General features: G+C 39.2%; 1 protein-coding gene across 1 annotated transcript in view; it reads right to left on the bottom strand.

Annotated features, from left to right (window-relative positions):
* Window positions 1–11,212, bottom strand: part of MYBPC3 (myosin binding protein C3) — a 70,378-nt gene extending 59,166 nt beyond the window's left edge. Inside the window, exons 1-2 of the mRNA XM_064462671.1 lie at window positions 11,071–11,212; window positions 2,025–2,291 (exon numbers count right to left, since the gene is read on the bottom strand). Of these exons, the coding sequence (XP_064318741.1) occupies window positions 2,025–2,291; window positions 11,071–11,095 (292 nt within the window). The 5' untranslated portion in view covers window positions 11,096–11,212. The remainder of the gene's footprint in view (window positions 1–2,024; window positions 2,292–11,070) is intronic.
* Between the last annotated feature and the right edge of the window lie 8,903 nt (window positions 11,213–20,115).

Below are 20,115 nucleotides of genomic sequence, written 5' to 3' on the forward strand. Positions count from 1 at the left end.
GGCTGGAGAGCAGCTCTGTGGAAAGGGACCTGGGGGTCCTGGTGGACAGAAAGCTCAACATGAGCGAGCAGTGGCTGCTGCGGCCAAGAAGGCCGACAGGATTCTGGGTTGCATCAAAAAGGGCATCGCCAGCAGAGAGAAAGAAGTCATCATCCCGCTCTACTCAGCGCTGGTCAGGCCACACCTGGAGCACTGTGTGCAGGTCTGGTCCCTGCTGTACAAAAAGGATGTGGCCAGGCTGGAAGGGGTCCAGAGAAGGGCCACCAAGATGACCAGAGGACTGGGAAGCTGCTGTATTAAGATAGGCTGGGAGAACTGGGTTTGTTCAGCCTTGAGAGAAGGAGGCTCAGAGGGGATCTCATCCCCATGTACCAGCACTTAAGGGGCAGCTACAAAGAAGATGGAGACTCCCTTTTTACACAGAGTCCCATGGAAAGGACAAGGCGGGATGGACACAAGTTGCTCTTGGGGAGATTCTGATTGGACGTGAGAGGGAAATTTTTCACACTGAGGACAGTCACCACTGGAATAATCTCCCCAGGGAAGGGGTTGACTCGGCCACGTTGGGCACCTTCAAGAGTCGTCTGGACAGGGTGCTGGGCCACCTTGTCTAGGCTGTGCTCTTCCCAGAAAGGTTGGACTAGATGATCCGTGAGGTCCCTTCTAACCTGTGAGTCTGTGAAGATAACAAGAAATGCCTTTCCACATCTTCATAAGCAATATTCCTCATTTGACAACACATTACCATTCCCTGCTTCAGAAAAAGGGAAGAAAAAGAAAGAAGGCTTTACCTGAAGTTGGTAGCTGTTAAGAAGCAAAGAAGATGGCGGCTTCTTCTCTGAAATGTTAGTGCAGGAGAGCAAGGAAGAGGATGATAAAATGGAATGAGAGCAATGCATGCCATAGTCCTTACTGAACTTCATGACGTGTTCTAATTGACTCCGGCGTTTAGAAATTTGAAGGAGGACAAAAGAGATTGAAGCTAATTATAAAGCAGTCTTTGATTCCAAAGTATGCCAGTGAAACTAGAATTAGCACAGCATGTTTTGACATAGAAAAATCACAGGTCCCCTGATAAGTCAAAGGCTGGTTTATTACTATTTTGCATATCCTTCTTTAAGGAATTAAATTACAAGCAATCTAGAATTACAATCCTTTGTGCTTTGCTCATCTCAAACCTACACCCATCATATTCTTACTCTTTTCTTCATTTTTCCAGTTCAGCTGCAAAAAGGAGAGCCCGTTTCAATTCAGCTACCTAGAATGATCCCGAGCCAGCCTTCAGTTATCACAAGACCATCTATCCAGGCCCAATGATCAACTCCCCAACAGGCCCTGTAACTGTCAGCAACAATCTAACATATCAAAAACGGAAACTAGCATCTTCAAGTTAGAACAGACAGCAATATTACTTAATAAATTTAATTTAAATGTTACATCATTTGACTAAACAACATTGGTATAAGTAGGAATGATCCTTAAAAGAAGGTAAAAAGAAAATTATAATAATTTTATAATATATATTCTTCTAGGTATTTCCAGGTATCTTAAAATGGACATAGGCTGCTTTACGTCTTTTGGCGTTTGTTCTTTTTTCCAGTTCTTACAGAGAAATGTCACTAGTGGACATGCTAACAAGCACCGAGGCAACAGGAAAAAGAGTCAGGTATATCCCCAAATCACCAGCCTTCCTTAGCTGAGAGGATTATAACCAGTTGCCTGTGTTGTTTATATTCCTCTTAGTGTATCTAAATGGCTGAGAAATTGCACTGAGGTAACAAAGCAACTAATAAAACAGTACTTTTAGACTCTGCTCTTCCTAGAAAGGTTGGACTAGATGATCCCTGAGGTCCCTTCCAACCTGGGATTCTGTGATTCTGTGAGTAGCTTCAAATAAGCAGGTAAAACAGATATACTGCTGGTAGTGAAATTTTACAGTATTAAGTTAGGCTAATTTCCACGGACCTCATTCATGAAGTTTTGCATTGGGACTGGAAATTATAATTGCTTAGGAAATGTTGTACCTGGTTCCTTGACCTTGAGTTCAAATTTGACCTTGGAACTTCCAGCTATTATAGCATATGTCACATCATCTTCTTTTCCTACATTATTGATTGTCAGTAAATGCTTGTTTCCTTCTGTCTTGATGACATATTTCTCACTTTCAGTAATTTCTGTGCCTGCTCGCTGCCACTTCACCTTGATGCCGGATTTTTCTGTCTCTGCTTCAAACACAGCTGTGCTTCCGGCTGTCACCTCCGTTGTCTTGGGCTTTTTGGTAAATGCAGAAACTAAAAAAAGAGAGAGGGCTCACAAAAAGTCTGTTTTGCAATTGTGGCATATCTGGTGTAGTCAGCTGCTGTGGCTGCAACAGCTGTCTCCTTTCTCTCCCATCTGCCCTTGCAATATATAAATGACAACACTTTCCACAGAGAAGTTGTGGAATTGTCTTTGTGTTTATCAAGTTCTGTCTCTGACTGAGATGTCTTATCTTCACCATATTGTCCCAAAATAAAATGGAATGGATAGCAAACTCACCTCACTCTCCGTCTTCCTCTTTCCCTCCCCCATAAAGAGCTCTGATTTTTCATAACTGAATGTTTTGATCTATGACAAAACGGTATATGTATTCTTACATACCAAGCTCTCTGCATTAATTTGCCATGTAGTTTTACTCAGAAATATTAATTTTGTCCTAACAGTTGCTTGATACAGTTATTAAACAGGTCAGGACCTGCTCCCCCCAAAAAACTGCAGTTTGTGCAGTAACCTGTGTCCTAATATACCACGCCGAATTAACGTGTATAGTTAGTAACGTCTATAGTCCTTCTGTTTTGGCCGATCAAGGCTTTAATGGAAAGGGATGCACATTCCTATGATGGCCCTTACAATATTATTCCAGCTAAAATAATATAAATTGTTGTTTGCATTCAAATGTTTAGTTCAGCATTAAAAGTTAAAGTACTTACGACAACTAGTTTTCTGCTTAATTACAAAGTGGATCAAAATATTTCCTCTATGTGTCAAGAAGCACTTGCGATGCTTATAATGTGAATTAATTAATAAATATATGGGGTGAACATGCATGAACCAAATTATCTGTTTTGGTTCATATGTAATCAAAGCAGTGCTATAGGTAGGAATTTGGAAAACAAGCAATGTATCATGATTTTGGTCCACGAGTGTCCTCATCTTTCTCAAGATCAGATGTTAATACAGTAACTTATTTTACTAATTTCTTTACCCTGGTTTATTTAGATTTCTTCAACTTCATTTTTAATCAAGTTTTTCATGTTTTGCTCATGTTTTGGTCTTAATGAAATATATTATCTTTTTGCTAATTGCCATGAGATATGATAATGTATAAAAATACCAGTAATTAACATTCTGATTCATGCACTGAATGTTTTCTGTTCATCATTATGTCACCTTTTTATTGACTTACCCCTGGATAACCAGGCTTTTATGAGATATTAGTAATTCCATCACATTTAATTATATCTGTCACCTCTGTGGCAAATTGTCTATGGCTTTTCTACTCGGGCAGCAACAAGAACACTTCCAAACACCACAACAATGGTTATAAATAGATTAAAACTTTTGTTTCTGCTTTATAAAAATGAAGGAAACATGGCATAGAAATATTTTAACAGAAGTAATTTTTACTCATGTTCAAACAGGTGCTTTAATTAGTATAAATAGTATATTACTAATAGCATCTGTTCCTTACACAAAATCTCTATTCCTGCAGCATGTCCTCAGACTGCATAAATTAATTGACCTCAGCAAAGTTACACCTACAAAGATTTCACCTGATGGCCTTTGGACTTTAGCCATAATACAGTTCATGTTTCTGGATCTGTTTTGCAAAGGATTCAAACCTGCTTAAACATCAATTGAAATATCAATTACAAATACTTTTAGACTTTAGTATCTATTGTATTTTTCCTCTGTTCTATAAAAATCCTAAATTACATTTTTCTCTTCCTTTTTTCTATATTTTCTGCCTTATATATTTGTTGAAAAAAATCAATTTTGGTTTGCACTGAGCCTATAGTAGCTTCGACTGAGCTCCCGTTGTATTCTTTTGCACGCTTTTCTTGCACGTTAAGATATAAATGTGTAAAATTTCCTCTGAGAGTGGAATGGCCCTGCATGCTTTTGTCTGAGTTTTTCCTAACCTCATGCCTGTCAGTGGTATACTTGTCCTTAAACAGTATATAGTGCCATGTAGAATATAGGACTGTATACTATAGTGTAATGCTCAAATGCCTGTTATCAGCTGCACATCTTTGGACACAGTATTGCGCCTCTGTAGGTTACACAGCAGGGTATGCTCTGGTGCAGCGCACCATGAATAATTGCAGAAGAGTTGCTGTAGACAGCAGGTTCGATGTACAAAATTCAAAAGGCATGTAAAGGTGGCCAGACTAGCCCACAACGGGGAGCCAGGTCAGTCCTGGAACCCACTCCTGAAATACCTACCATCTGGCTCCTCTCCCTGTGAAGCTAGAGATAAGGCAGCTAAGAGTGCTATCATCATCACTCTTCTATTTAAGCACCAAAGAATCTATAAATACATTAATTAACAGCAACGTAGCCTGTAAAGGTTCCAGCCTACAAATGGCAGGGTTTCAAGACAGGCATACCTGGAAGTAACTCTGATCTGCTGCACACCCTGCAAAGTGATTGGATTCCTTACATTTGCTTTAGATGACTCCACAAAAACAGATTGTTGGCCAGAAGTACATGCACAGTGAGAAATCTCCACCACCACATAATATTTCTGACTTTTGGGAAAGCTAAATACATGTGTAGTAGTTTACAAATAATTCTCTATGTCTTTTTTTTCCCCTCTCCCTTTCCTGCCAAAAGACTAATTTTGGTTCCAATGTAAAATGATAAGCAGCCACTAAAGCATAAAACTGGAAAAGCCAAAATTCTCCCATTAGAATAAAGGCCTGAAAGAACAGTTGTTGAGAAGCCACTTTTTCACAAATAAAGGAGAACCTAAGAGTAATTTTTCTGCCCTTGAGATTCGGGGTCAGTGGGTGATGGGTGACTGTGTCCAAAATAGTGTCTCTCTGTATCCATCTGCATTTCCTTTCGTCTTTCACTGTTCGTATTTGAAAAGGAAAAGTAGTGATATATGGCTGGAGATTTTACAAGAAATAACTTTATTGCAGAAGAGATATTGCTGAACAAGCATGTGAAGAGAATGCCATCATTTTTCCTTCTGGGGGAAAAATTGGCTGCTTAACAAAAGAAAGAGAAGTGAGAGATCAGCTATTCCCAGTCTCCTTTGTTGTGGCTGTTACTTTATGTAACACATAAATCCAAGTTCACGAGCAGATTTTTTTTTTCTCATGCAGTTACACTAATCTGCGTTATTTCCTCATTAGGAATGTTCCTAAACACCACTGTTCAAAACTCCTTGTCTGTCCGGAGAGCCTCAATTTGCCTGCTTTTATCAGAAACACATTCCCCATTTGGCAACCTCTCTCAATTCAACATCTGGCCTCTACCCAGATACACCCCTCTACGTTCCACATATCCGTCCCACACTCAAAACACCCTTGGGTGCACCACCCCCCAGTGACTGCGACACCTCTCAGGTGATGCTGTGGAATGTTTTACAGCTCTTGTGCCTGTCAGGCGCTGACAGATCTCAGGCACTGTCACATGTTTATCCAGACCCGAGTCGAATTCCCTTAGGAGCCATTGGACTGGGGCACCCAGTGGCCAAGTAGCACCCATCCTCTGCCACCCCGTAAATTCTAACCCACCCTGCACAAAGGGAGAGAAAGGTGACATTAGTCCTAACATGCTATAGCAATTCTGAAGAGGGCAGAGATGCACATGAGTTTCTGGTGCTGATGATGACAGGAAGGGAAGGAGACCGATAAGTGCTCTGTGTGTGTGTGTTTTGTGGAGATAGAATTGGAATTGCTGTGGGGACTTACCATCAGGAGAGAAGAGGGATGTGGAGAAAACGAGGCTAGAGCCGCTTTGTACTAACCCATTTTTCAGCACTTCACTGCTCATATCCAAACCTTCCTAATCACTTCTATCTTCCATAATGCAAAGAATTTCATATAACTTGTGAGTAATGTAAAACAGCAAATTTCAGCGCCAGGAAGAAGGGGAAGTGGGCAGCGTGTGGTCTGCAACAGAAAACTTTTCCATGGCTAACACTGCTGCTGCTGGAACTTGCATGCAGCAGCCGTCCTTTAGAAGTCTTGCAGCACCTGAAGATGTACACATCAGCCATACTGCTATGTGTGTTAAATGAGTTACAGCTTCGTTAAGTAGTTACATAAAGCTCTACTTGGAGGCCCATGATCAGACTGCATTTTGCTAATTAATAGATCTCTCAATCAGGAAGCTGAAGAAATATAAAATACATTTGCTTTTGGCCAAATTAAACTAGAATGAAATAATTTAAGTTCCAAAACCAATTTCCTTCTCTTTTCACATAAATAAGATAATAAAACTAGTGTTCTACCTTCCTCCTGCTGCCAGTTACTGAATCTTCATACTAGCACCTTCATGCTTTCTCCCTTAATTTTTGACCTGCTTTGAAGCAATCTCCTTCTAAGATCCACCATCACCCTGGTTCACTACTCTGCTTCAAAATTTTTCCCTACTTTCCTATTGAAAAACCTAGAAAATGGCTAAGCTACTACCCAGCTCACTATCTATTGTACTAATCATTGTTTCCGTTGCTCTCTTGTTCAACTATCTATCTATTTACTGGGCTTTTATTTTGTCTGTTTTGAGGCAGAGACTGGTCTTCTGTTGTCTTTATACAGCATCAAATTGTTGGTAAGTAGCTACTAAGTACCATTGTATCCCTAATAAGAATAAAGTTAGTATTAGGAGCTAGAAGAGATATTCCTATTTCATTATTGGTGGAAGAAAATGGAGATGAGATGTATATTAAGCTAATATTTAAATGGCTGGAAAATTTTGTTTCCTAGCCACATCTTCTAAATAATTTGGCTTTTTAAGGATCACAAACATTAGGTGAAACCTTTTCCTAAAAATTACTGAATTTGAAGTATGTGTGAAGCATGTGAAATGGAGTGAGGAAGAAGTGTGGATTCCACAAGAGTGATTTTAACTAGGTAGAGGGATAGAGGGGAGCCATTACTTATTTTATCCTGCTTTTCAGAGCAGTGGCTCTGACTTCAGCTCTTGATCATTCATTACTTGTGATATGTACCTGGAGGAGAAGGAGATAAACACTTAAGGAGAACGTGTGTTAGATAAGGCTTTCAAATGGTATTTCTGCCTTTCTGAAATAAAAACTGTTAAAGGTATAAAAGTTTTAGGAGAATCTAATGTATCTGTTTGAATGCATGTGCTACAAACTCCAACAGAAATCTGTGATGAATGTAATTAGAAAAAATAGTGTCACAGGTTTTTTCCCACAAAGCTGAGTTACTGCACATTCTGTGTATTTGGTATTAAAATATGTATCTGGCCAATGCATTGAATTAATATTATGAAAGTAATATTAGCTTTTAGAATTCCTTAAGTCGTTAAGACTTCATGTGAAAATGTGTCTTTGCTTTAGTACTTCCACTTAGCATCCAGTTTTCCTTTTATACCATTTGCTCCTCCATCGAGTTAAAAGCCAAACCGTGGATAAGCAGACTTCAGTAACGGAGCTTGTAAATTCCTTGCTGAGGAACTATATAAAGATGTTAAACATTCCTCAGTCGGGACCTAAGTGGCTTCTTGCAATTACGAGCTTAATTGTTCCATGATCTAAAAGCTATTGAACTACGCAATCTTATCATTCCTTGCCTCCTTCAGCAGCTGAGATTGTAAATTCCTGTAACATGAGCAACAAGCGAGGAATAGTTTCAGCAAACAGAGTCACCTCTTTCTCTATGCATCCATCATACTTTCTCTAAAATGGGGATAATAGTGTTCAGCTTGCTTTGAATCTTAACTTACAAAGCAGGAAAATATAACTATATGAATTATTATTATTTATTTTGGTATTTCTGTAATGCACAGAAGATCATGAAGCAGTACTTTACTGTCCTAGGTGCTTGAAAATGTAAAATGATGATTCAAACTAAAATTCTACAGTCTACTTTTCATTATGCAACATTAATTATTATGATTATTATTAATAATAATGAAAAAGCCTTTGTGTAGTTACAAGCCACCTTATTTATAAACCTTTGATAAAATTCCCTAATCTGAACTGCAAAATCCAGACTCCTCAAACTATAAAATACGTGAATAAAAATTGACTGATTTTCATAGAAGGTGAGTAATACCAGACTTCTCCTTTTCCAGATATAGTAATGCACACATTTCCCATTAAGTCCCATTTATCTACTAAATTTGGTGTTTAAAAGGTCAGCTGTTTCCTCTTACTGTCACAAAATATTGTTAGGGAAATGGTTGGGGTTTTTTTTAACCTTTCTGAATTTTCACAACACAAAAAGCCATCAAAACTTTCCAAAAAGCGAGCCTTTGAACAGAGATTAATTATGAAATGTTTAAATCAAAGGGAGAAGAACATAAAGTTTCTGCAACAGAACCGTGCAAAAAAAATATGCTTTTCAATGTTTGATTGTTTGCTCTGACACTAAATTGCTGGAGGTCATCTAAATCCTGTAGCTCTTGGGGAGTGTATGGATTTTCTGGAAATCTATGACAGTTCTTCTGGTATTCTGTAATTACATGGGGCAGTGCCTTACCCTGAAGTATTTCAGTTGGACAGTTTAAAGTAAAAGAATGTCTGTTGGAAAATCTACTTCACTGTTTTAGGTTTTGTGGGGTTTTTTGTTTGTTTTGGTTTTTTTTTTTTAATATGTTAAAAGGTTTGTTAAAACAGCAGATACAGGCAGAATATCTCTGATCATTCTCTGGCATAAGCATTTTCCTTTCTACGAATTGCTAGATGATTATTCAGCCCTCCTGAGATTATGCTCAACATTATCCCATCTTGAAATGGCTTGAACTATGTAAACAACATGAAAGAGAAAACCAAAGGGATTAATGTCTCTTGGAAGAATGAGAAGATCCCCTCTAGAGGTTATGTGCCACGTGACTGGTTCTGTCTCGGTCAGAGTGGGTGATAGGAGCTTTTCCTCTCCCTGCTGTGATAATCATAGTGTTTGAGCTGGCTTCTTCATAAGAATCCTGTAGGACTGGTGATACTAGACACCTGTTAGATTTCTCTGGAGAAATAAACTGGAATAGAATTTCTCTTCACCATTAGCTAGCAAAGATGGGCATCTTCCCTGACAGGGAAGTTGCCTCTCATCCACAGAGATTGAAAACGTTAATTTAAAGGCAGTTAAAACATTAGAAATCAAAAGTCACAACGCCTACGCGATCACAATGACAAATTTTGCCTACTCCATCGTATCTCTTTTTGCCAGCGTTGCCAACCACAAACATTAGACATTTCAATAGGTCTCAAAAATCACGTGACTTTAAAAATACAATATTATTATGAATGTCTTGTTTTTGGGGTGATTGCTGAACCTTTGCAGCTTATATTTTCAAAGTTTTCTCTACAATTGCAAGGTCTGGTATATACTGCTTTTTTATATATGATTCTACTTCCATCTGATTTCAGAAACTGCAGCTTTAAGAACATCAGATGATGTTATAGTTCTGATAAAACTGAAGGATTTTTGTCATCACTGTTGCTTTAGACTTATCATATAGAATATAAAGAATCTTGTTGGAGTTAATCATGCTTTAATGCTTTGCAGTTCTTAATGGGTGATACAGGTCGGATTTGTGCTCTGCCTCTGGCAGTGGATGATTCCTAATATTTTGGCCAAAATGAAAGTTCTTTTTAACAAGTTCTTCTGTTGTTGTGGTGACCACAGGAGATTTTCCCATTGACCAGCCTAACAGGAGGTGCCTGTTCAATCCTTTGCAAAGCACAAAGGGTTACATTAGTAAGTGTCTACAGCTATTATTGACTAACTCCGGAAACTGCACTTTATTAAAAAAGCATGCACCTTGTGCTATAGATTCAGGTAGTATTGATTCTGGTATACACTGGGATCACTGAAGTGGGAAGTCTAAAATTGAATCCCAGATTTAGTACCATTTTCTCCAGCCTTGTGTATTGGATATGTGCACACTCTTCAAACAATCATAAGTTTACCTTTTGACAACATTTTTTTCCAAACTTAATTATGGACACAAAGTGCCCCTGAACCATCTTCCTCTACCCAGACACAGGTGTCCTGAAGCTAAACTCTCCCTACCTCTGCTTTCTAGGCTCTCTTCCTCTTTCTCAGACAAACAGATTCATTACACCTTACACCCCATCCTCGGCCTCCCCTTCTTTCCTATGTGGGCAGTGATTCCTCTTTTATCAATTTTAAATTAGAACCTTCCTAAATCTGAATTCTTTTCCTGATGTTTTTCTAATGGGGCAGAATTTGCACTGGGCTATGTGACCCTGGCTTTCTGGAAATGGCTAGTTCTGGCTCAAGGGGAGAGGATAGAAGAGTGTGAGTGAAAAGAAATACGCATATATGCTTTATAGTACAATGTTTTCTTTTTTCCTAGAGCTCTGCTGTCACTGGCTGGAAGAACTAGAAAGAGTAAGCTCTGAACCAGGTGCCATTTGCTTTCGTTTTCACAGAGATTTCACTAAGAACAGATATCATCAAAGTTTGCCGCATACACTTCCTCAAAAGTAGCAGGGAAAAAACAAAACCAAACTAGGAGAGGTTTATACTGCCTCACTGCCCAAGAGAGGCTCTGCAAGCTTTTTTCAGAGTCCTAAAGGTGGCTGGGAAAGGAAATGAGAAGTGAAAAGTATCTGAGAATTAAATGGATTTCACCTCTATTCTTTCCTCATCCAAAGTCTCTTGAGAAAACTCTGTGCCTGAAGGTTGCCAGACTAGTTACTGATTTCTCTGCAATGTCACTTATAACTTCATAAAATATTGTCTCTTTTTCCTCTCTATTTTTTTTTTACTGAGACATCTAATTTCTCTAGCATAGAAAAGCTGCTCACATTTTTCTCTGTCAAGCTGTTCTTAGGTTTTGTCTGTTAGTTATGATCCTTACCTGTTTTCTTTACAGGCTCTGGCATCTTCACTTTGTTTCTGATGAAGGTCCCAGTTGTAGCTGGAAAGCAGGGCCCGAGTTAAACAGGAATGAGGCCACAGGGCTTTTGAGACCCTTTAAAGAAACACTTGGTAGAAGGCCCAATCCTGCTCCTCCCCTTTGATCCCCCACTGTTGTCAACTATGGCACCTTATCAACAGCAGACACCACTTGACAGGCTACATCAGTGGGATAAATATAGCCAAGTTCCAGGAGCCAGAGAGCTCAAACCACCCAAGACTGGCTACCACTGATCTGCTGGTACAAACCGGAGCACAATCTGACATTGCACATGTGTACAGTACATTTTCCAGCGTCACATATGTAGCGCATGAAGAATTCCTATTCTGCCATGTTTATAGCACATTCAGCAAACTAGATCTGATAGCTACAGCTCCTGTGTGCTGGCTCTGTAATTTAATTATGTCTCTGCTTGCACTCTTGCTACCTGTTTCAATCTTTGCTATTGTTACAACTGGGTGAGAACTGAAAGCCCCGCAGAGAGCGTCCCCCCCTTGTTTCTCTCTCCCCCCACCCTTTACCCAAAGCTGTGTTTGTAGAACTAAACGTTAACCTTCAGGAAAGAACTTTCTTTTTCAGAGACACATACATTACTGACATCTGCAGTCACAACTAGAAGGCGTGACATTACTTAAATAGTTTCTATCCTCCGCCCCCATCCACAGCATACATTTCTTGAAAACTAGCAAGTCGTTTTTTTAAGTACCATTTAAAGAATAGTTCCAAGGTTCTATTAGATATCTCTAGAAATTTTAATTTTGCTTAATTATATGGAAAAGATTGGGGGAAAATCTCACTAGAAAATTACTCTGGTATTGCCATTTCATGCTCCTGTCATTGCTTCTTATTTATTCATACATTTAGCATATGTCAAAATAGTAACTGTAGACAATCATCCCTTTGTTGACTTGGTGGTGTATCCATTGCCTTTCACCTTTGTCTGTCTCCTTTTGAGCTTTATCAGAGAAACCCTGTAGGCCAAGCATTTAGCACATTTTAGCTACCACTAGTGTTGAAAAAAGAATTTAAAGAAAAATGTGGTTTTCAGTTTTTCCAGTTTTACCAGCCTGTAAAAACCTCAATTTAAAGGATTTCTGCTTTTGGCAGGGAGATCAGAATAGACCAGTGTGCAGGCAGCCCATCAGTCACCGTACTTGGTGTCTGTCTTTGAAGTCTGACTGTCTGGGTAGGCTGATAGGACAGATGTGAACACGTGAGAATGACTGCTGCTCCCTCTCCTGATTTTGGGTCAAATACTTCCTCCACTTCTCCTGAAGGAACTTTTTACATATAACTGAGGAAGATGGGTAGGATGTGACCTATGTACATTTTCTGTTGCCTCTGTTTCTAGTGGAGCACAAGTTAGCATGATATGCTTTTGACCTACTGTCCTGTGCCGAGGCATTTCACTGGGAGTCAGGAAATCTCGGCTATTTGCTTTGACTCAAAATCTTTCAAAGGGCTTGTGTCCCACAAAATGAAAAATCTGCCACTCGACTAGTCAAGATCATTATTCCTTTCTTAAAGGGTTCTTCCTATTAGAGAGCTGCCATTAACTCTCTCTTCTCTCCAGATCTGATTGATTGTCAATGTGCTGTTGCAAGGGCATCCAAATCCCTTCTGGGAAGAGTTGTCTCCCTGCAGACCTTAGCCAGTGGAGGCCACAGGAGGCAGAGCTACCACCAGCTGATACGGAGACTGAAAAAAAAAAATCTGCAGATTATCCCGAAGTGGACCGTGATAAAAGCCATGCTTCTTCTCGACTTAGGTGCCTCTCTAGCATGTCGCCTTGAAATATCTTTACAAAGAAAATTATCGGCTAGGAGACACCTCTGCGGGATTTAAAACATGAACTTCTAGTAACTGCCATCAGAATATGCTACTCTTCCTCAGGAATCATTTTGCCTAGAGAAACTAGTTTTGCTACTTCAGCCTTTCTCCCTCACCTATAAGCAAATAATTACTTTTACTGAAAGCCTATATGCTATGTTTTGAGGTTCTTGAGTTGATAAAATACATAGTGTGCTGACACTTCATGTTAGATTTGGATTCAAAAGATTTCTCATTTCTGAATTTTTTTTACAGTTAGCACCATAGGCCTTTATTACCATTAACTAAAATGGTGTTAGTGGAAATAAACCCCTTTATATGGGTTTAAAGAAAATATATACCTATATACAAACGCTTTAAAATGCAGGCATGTTGTGTTTATCATATAATCCAAGTCTGTATTTGTTCTCTGTGAGTGTCCAGTAGGAGGTGCTTCAAAGCAAGAACTGAGAACCTTGGAATAATTAAATATAGGATAATTGATATCTAACACAGAACTCATTCTGAATGCTAACAGATATTGGCTTAAGTACATCTTAAATATTTCTTCTAAGTTCTTGGAACTCTCAATATTATTTATTCACCTAAATACTCATTTCTCCGTCAAATGACATTTACTCCTTGGTCTCGATACTTTCCAACAGTGGTGATTCCACTGTTGAAATACATATTGTAAAAACAGGAATTCTATTATTGATTCTGAGTTTTCCCAACTTTTAATTTTAATATTTTCTTCTTCTGGGACAACAGAAATTGCCATTCGTTGTCTGAATGTTGGCTGTTTTCTATACTTTTGTCACAGCACATCCAATTTTTTAGGACAAAAAATACAGCTATGTAAATCTACATTAAAATGGTTTAAACCTGACATTACGTATGGGAATATTTTCCTTTATTTGCTGCTTTCTTATTGTCAGGTATTTCTCTGTAAAATTGTCAGGCATGTATCTGACAACAGTGTGTCTGTAAGAGGTCACTTCTATCACTTAGACAGCGGTGGAGGGGTTCTCCTTCCTCCAGGGCAAATGGGGACTTCATCCTGCCATTGCATGACTTGCAGATTAATTGCATATGTGTGTTTCTCTGGAAATTTATGGGATGATCTAAACCATGTTGCCATTCAAAGGACACAGTAATTCATTAGACTGAATTCTAAAGGTGTGTTGTTTGAGGGTTTGAGTAACAGTCTATGAGCCATTATTTCCTAGGGAATTTGAAAGAAGTTTATGCTAATCTGAAAAAGCTAATATGCTAGGATAATAGCTCACTAAAAATAGATAAGATGAAGAAGCATTTGCACTGTGGGTTAGAAAGGAAAGCTAGACAATACATTCTGCATTTCTTTATTAATGTAGGGAGTACAGCATGCAGGGGTTCATCCCAACGATGCTTGCTGGGGTCATGTAAATAAGCTTATTCTGTTTCGCACTTTCTCTTGGAAACTACTTTAGACTTGAAGATTTATGGACTCTTATATGCCTGGGTACCTTTTACCAATGCATTTCATGTTTACCAACATTTAGATGTGTTTTTTTTTCTCTGTTTAAATACATATTCCTCATTTAATGTGGTTGTTGCATTTTCCTTTTCATTAATGGATTTTTCTACTTCTGACAACACCCGACATCTTATTTTCTTTGGATCTCTTTTCTCAGGATTTCTTTTATCTATTCCATATCTTTATCACTGTAGATTTGATTCTTTCTGTAAATATTTAGTGGTAGGACATGAATAACTTTAGATGTGGACATAATTCTGACTACTTGTTTGCTCAAGATCCAGCATATTTAATTCAAGTACTGTGGTGAGTCAGTCCTTTAACTGGTTATTCTCCATAGATACTTTCCAGGAGTCTGAATCGAGTTTCATCTGGGGAGGGTATGAGTTACTGCTTCTCCACAAGGAAGCAGAGCCATGGGAATGATTTAGGCTGCTGCAGGAAATGATCCTATTCCAGTTATAACTTTGCAGCTTTTGTGATTTCGAATGCTGTTTAAAATAGTGTCTTCAGGCAGAGCAAAATTAATGTTTTCCGTGCTTTTATACTTCTGGTTACCAGGTGGCAGCACTGTTGTAACAGTAATTTTTTTTCTAGCATTTTCTACATTATATTTATTTATTTATTTACCCACTTTTAATAACAAAACTGCTATGCAAATGAAATATGTGATAACGATGGCTACACCAGCCCAAAATAGATGCGTAGTGGATCATAACTACTTACCAGTGCACAGCAACACTAGACAATTTTTTAGAAAGTGTGTGGTTTCGTCCCATATGCAGATGAAACTGGTGTACAAGCATAGTGAAGCAACACGTAATAAATGTCTCTGGGCTTTGCTAAAAAAGCTAATGAGAGGGGAAAGGGTGTCCTTCCTCATCAAAGGACTGATCTTGCAAGCCTGAAATTGTTGTTCTGTGCTTCAGACAGTGGCTTTCATCATGTAGTAAAAAGTCAAGTTTGAAAATGACAGTAATAGATGGGCTGCAGTGACAGGCCATGTGATGTATCTTCCTGATTTTGGATAGCTGCAGGACGGCTTCTGCAGAGAAACCCGGGGATTTATTAATTTTAGACAAAATTAGCAGCACCTCCTTCTAATAAGGCTATTCAACTTCCTATTAAAAGGCAATGCTTTCAGACTGGTGCGACTTTGCCCGAATGTAGCTAGCCAAGTGGTAAATCTGTATATTACTTTTCTACTTTGGGCTTTTTTTGCTTTTAGTTTTTGTCACGCCATAAGATTTCTTGTCTCTGTTTATTTGTCTCTCTGCCTCTTAGTTCTGTTTTGTGAAAAATATCTCCTCTGTGATTCAGCAGTTTTTGAGGAGGAGGTAGTACAGTTCCGGGGGGTTCCAGGGGGCTGCAGATTTACTGGTGTGGGTGGTGGGGCAGCTGAGCTGGCTCGGTGCAGCACACAGGTCCAGCAGGAGTCATTCACCGAAGTGCTGCACCCACCAAACCAGGCACACTGTTTCCTTTGTGGTTTTGAAGCCCAGACCTCTGGGGCGCGCAGTGCAGAGGCACTTGGCCTCACTGACAGAACTTGAGTTTACAAGGGCTTACGAGCTCTGGGTAATGCCGATCCTGCTTATTTGAGCTTCACCCTGCACAACCATTTTGTATCCCTACCCTTTACACCCCATACTTGGGATCTTTCTGGACATTTGACAGTTAACTTGCTTTCATTTCAGGGATGTACTTTCAACTAGCTTCATGGTAACCAACCTGAGTTACTCCACATTCTAGACTATAGGAAAGAATGCAGTCCACATCTGCTCTGTGAGAACTTTCTAGATTTTATCCTCTGAAAAACTTTTGACTCTGTCAGTTGGGTCAGCAGAATTTTCTCTGTGTTTGTCTCTGGGCCACTGTGACCTGAACTAAGAGCAAACAGCACGTCTGCCCTGTGCTCCAAACAGCATCTCCCTCAGGTGCATACAAAATGGTGGGGAGAGCTGGGGGGGGGGCAAAAATTGGACCTTCAGAGGGAGAAGGGAGCACACCAAGCAGAGCACAAGGAAATAAAAATATGTGATTGAAGGGTATGGGTAGGGAGAAGAAAACTGAGGGAGGCTACAGGTTGTGGGAGGGGTTTGAAACAGATCTTCAAAGGACAAGAACATTGAATGGAGAGCTGGGGTACACATGGGAGAGAGGGAAGAGAACTGGGAGTCAGTAGGTGATAAGACTGAAAGCGTTAAGAGGTTGTGGAATGGGAAAACTATAAATGGCTGAACAAATATATTGGAACTGAGAACCGTTCCCATAAAGAGACTCTTACTGGAGGCACATGTGAGAAAAGTTGGTCTAAGAGGAAGAAATAAGACTCGCCGAGCAAAAGTTGAAAACTAACATTGAGAATAAAGCAGTGAGGATCTATGGAGGATCTATATGGAGGTATCTGGTGGCTGAGTCTAGAGAAGGAACAGAGTACAGAGTGTTGGTGGGTGGGAAAAAGTGGAAGAGGGAATGTCTAAAGTATTCTAGAATTATGTGTCTAAAAGCAAACACTCAAACCTCAGAGAATTAGTTAGTTAAATCTGAAACAAACCCAAACTGATTTGTATATGCAAATGCCCAGCTCGGCACACAAACATTCTTTACTTTGCATAAGGCAGAGGCATCGGAGCATTCTGCACAAAGCCATCAGTGGTCAAGGGCTTCTCATACCAAGAGCACTGCTGCTCTGCTGCTGGGGACTTAAAACAAAAGCTCAGAGGGAGCCCTTAAAGCACAGAAACTGCATTCCTTCCTACCACAAAGCCGCTTCCCCAATCCTTTGCATAACCTTGGTCTCCCCAACACCTCCTCCCACCCTTCCTTCTCCTCCGCTACCTCCTGCTAAACCTTATCTGCTCTACCACATCCTTATTCTCCTCCTGTCCATAGACTGCTCTGTTCATTCTCACGTACTGCTTTGACTCCCCAGTAGTAAAAAGTAACACTGTGAGGAACTGAAGGCATAAAGAAGGGGATGCAGCTATATGAGTGGAGAGAATAGAAAGAAACAGAGAATGGAAAGAAAGTTGCCCTGAGACACCTGATCTAATTGGCCTGCTCCAAGTAGGTGGTTGGATGGGGTGACCTCCAGAGGTCCCTTCCAACCTAAGTCACTCTGTGATCCTGTGTGATGATGTAAGGTGGTGTGGGAGAAATAACTGGGGCTAAAGCAGACAGATTAGTCATGAGTGAGAAAAGGAGAAAGACTATCTGCAGCCCACTGCTGTTTTCATCTTCTTTGGAAGAAGTTCACATTCCCCAGCTCTTGGAATAGGACTCCAATAACTTGGGTTATATACAGACCTCCCTAATACTGCAGGCTCACCTGAACCAACTGAACTGCAACAGGCAAATTTGTTAGAGAGGAAAAGCAAAACTTGGTGAAGTTTTAGCTACATTACTGTTGCTTCAAAGAGCAAACCTCTTTGTCTACTTGGCTGTAGGATGAGACTAGTGGGCTCATTACAGTAGCTTTGCTTATGACAAGCTTTACATTTTTAGTGTTTTAGGTATACTGATATGTGAAGGTATCTAAATCTGGTTTTAGATTTGCTTAGAACAAGGAAAGGTGGTAAGACAGCAAGTTAACACACAAAGTAAATTAGAAATAAATGCAAATTCTTGGAATTGGTTTCCACAGAGTACTGTAGTGTGTGTCATATCATAGTCTTTTCTGCCAGTAATCCATAGATTTTAAATACACAGAAATGGGATTCCCATGGAGAAAATATACTTCTGGTCTTCGTCAAAGAAAAAATACTTATTGTATTTCCATCAGTGATAAAGTCTGTGCTATGAATTACAATGTGCAGTTAGAGTATAAGCAAAATTAGGGTAGTAGAGTAAATAAACTGAATTGAACTGTCATGTGATATATGTGCTTGCTGTGAAGTTGGCACTATAGTTTAAATTAAGCTTGATTATTATGAAGTGACTTTTGTTGTGTAGAGATTTGAATGAGGGAGAAAAAAACCTAGAAAGAAATGGAAGAAAGAAAAAGGTATTAAGGGATACAAATAGAAAAAGTAAACTGAGGCAGAAGCTTTACTGGGGAAGAAAAACCCTGGGAAAGTCCAGAGCATAAGCCCTGTTGTAATAAAAAAAATGAAGACAAATACAGATTATAAGACTCTGGCAGTGTATGGATCTTGAAATAAGGCTATGGAGAAAAAATCTAATGAAGGAGGAGGCAAAAACCAGTAAATATATTAGTTTATTAATATATGTATTTTTCAGAAAGTTTGGGAGATTTGATAAATGTGGACTGTCAGGCAAAACCAAATGACAGCACCTTTACCTGCAGTTCTGGCTGATGTAGGTGACTAGCAGCTGAGATCTAGGACGGTCTAAAGCTCTCTTTGACTGGTAGAACTAAAAAATATACGCTATCTCTGTAAATCATAATAAGCAATTATCCCTCAGTACAGCCAGTGCAATTTTTCTACCTTCTACACCTCTGATGTATGGCTGGAGGGAGTCTAAAATGTTGTTGAAGTTCAGTATTTTGGATTTAGCTCAGCAATAGCTTTCCGAATAATATCTTTCCACAAGAATTGATTAGGGTCTAGCCAGCAGCTAATAAAGGTGGTTGTTTTTTTAAAAGCAGGCTGCAAAGGTCAAATGTAAGTTGAATATCCAGCTGTAGTACGAATGCTTGCTTTGAAAGAGGATTGATGATCTTTAACAGCAGTGGGCTGCAAGACGTTCCAATGAACTTGCGCTAGTCATGGGTCATCTCTCCAGTGACCTGGCCTACCTTTTTCCAGCACATCTGTCTGTCTGGTACTTGGCCACTTTCATACAATATGGAATGGTTGCTTCTCTGTGGTTTTCCTGAACCAGTGATTTTGTCACATTAATTTTGGTGTTTTTCTCTTAAAAAGCGAAAGTGTTTCTCCTTGCATATGCAACTGAATGGCGAGGATTCAGCTTGATTAGCCAGCCTGCTCTCCAGACCAGTTTGGCTGGATGGGATACAAATGGTACTGTAGTGGAGAAGCATCATAATTTAGTCTCCTTCACAGCTGCAACACATGATTATTCAGACTCTTTATGCCACAGATGAAAAACCTAACCAGAAACAGATGGGGAGTGAGTATTTTTAGAAAAAGTATTTCAAAGCATTAACAAGAGGAAGAGAAAAAGATTTCAACTCTGGAGCTAAAGAAAATTTTAAACCTGTTTCTTAAAGTATGTTCGATAGTATTTTTAAAAATGTTTTAATTACAAATAATACTGCCCTCAGAAATATTTTTCCTCAGATTCTTCTATTTCCATTTCCATGGTACTTGTGGCCAAAACCAGTGTAAAATGCAAATTCTTTAATTCAAGTACAAGTAACTGCTCTAAAATAATATTTCATAGTAATGCACAGTGCTCAAATCCCTCATTTAAAGGTTCTTGTTTCTGTCTGAATGTTTATTTTAATTTGGTATTATTTCTCCAGCATCTAATCGTTTTCTTTGCAAGACTTGCCAGGGAAACGGAAAACTAGGACTCTAAGATTTAAGAAGGCTTTTTGACAAGCTGGAAATGTCTTTTGTGATATCCTAAACATCTCCACAATTATCTCACCACTTAGGTGTTTTCAGTCATCATACTTTTCCTGCAAGAGGAAACGGTCCTTCTTCAAATTATAGTGTCAGAGAATG

The sequence above is a fragment of the Phalacrocorax carbo genome, chromosome 10 (assembly GCF_963921805.1).
Source record: "Phalacrocorax carbo chromosome 10, bPhaCar2.1, whole genome shotgun sequence".
Taxonomy (NCBI): Eukaryota; Metazoa; Chordata; class Aves; order Suliformes; family Phalacrocoracidae; genus Phalacrocorax; species Phalacrocorax carbo.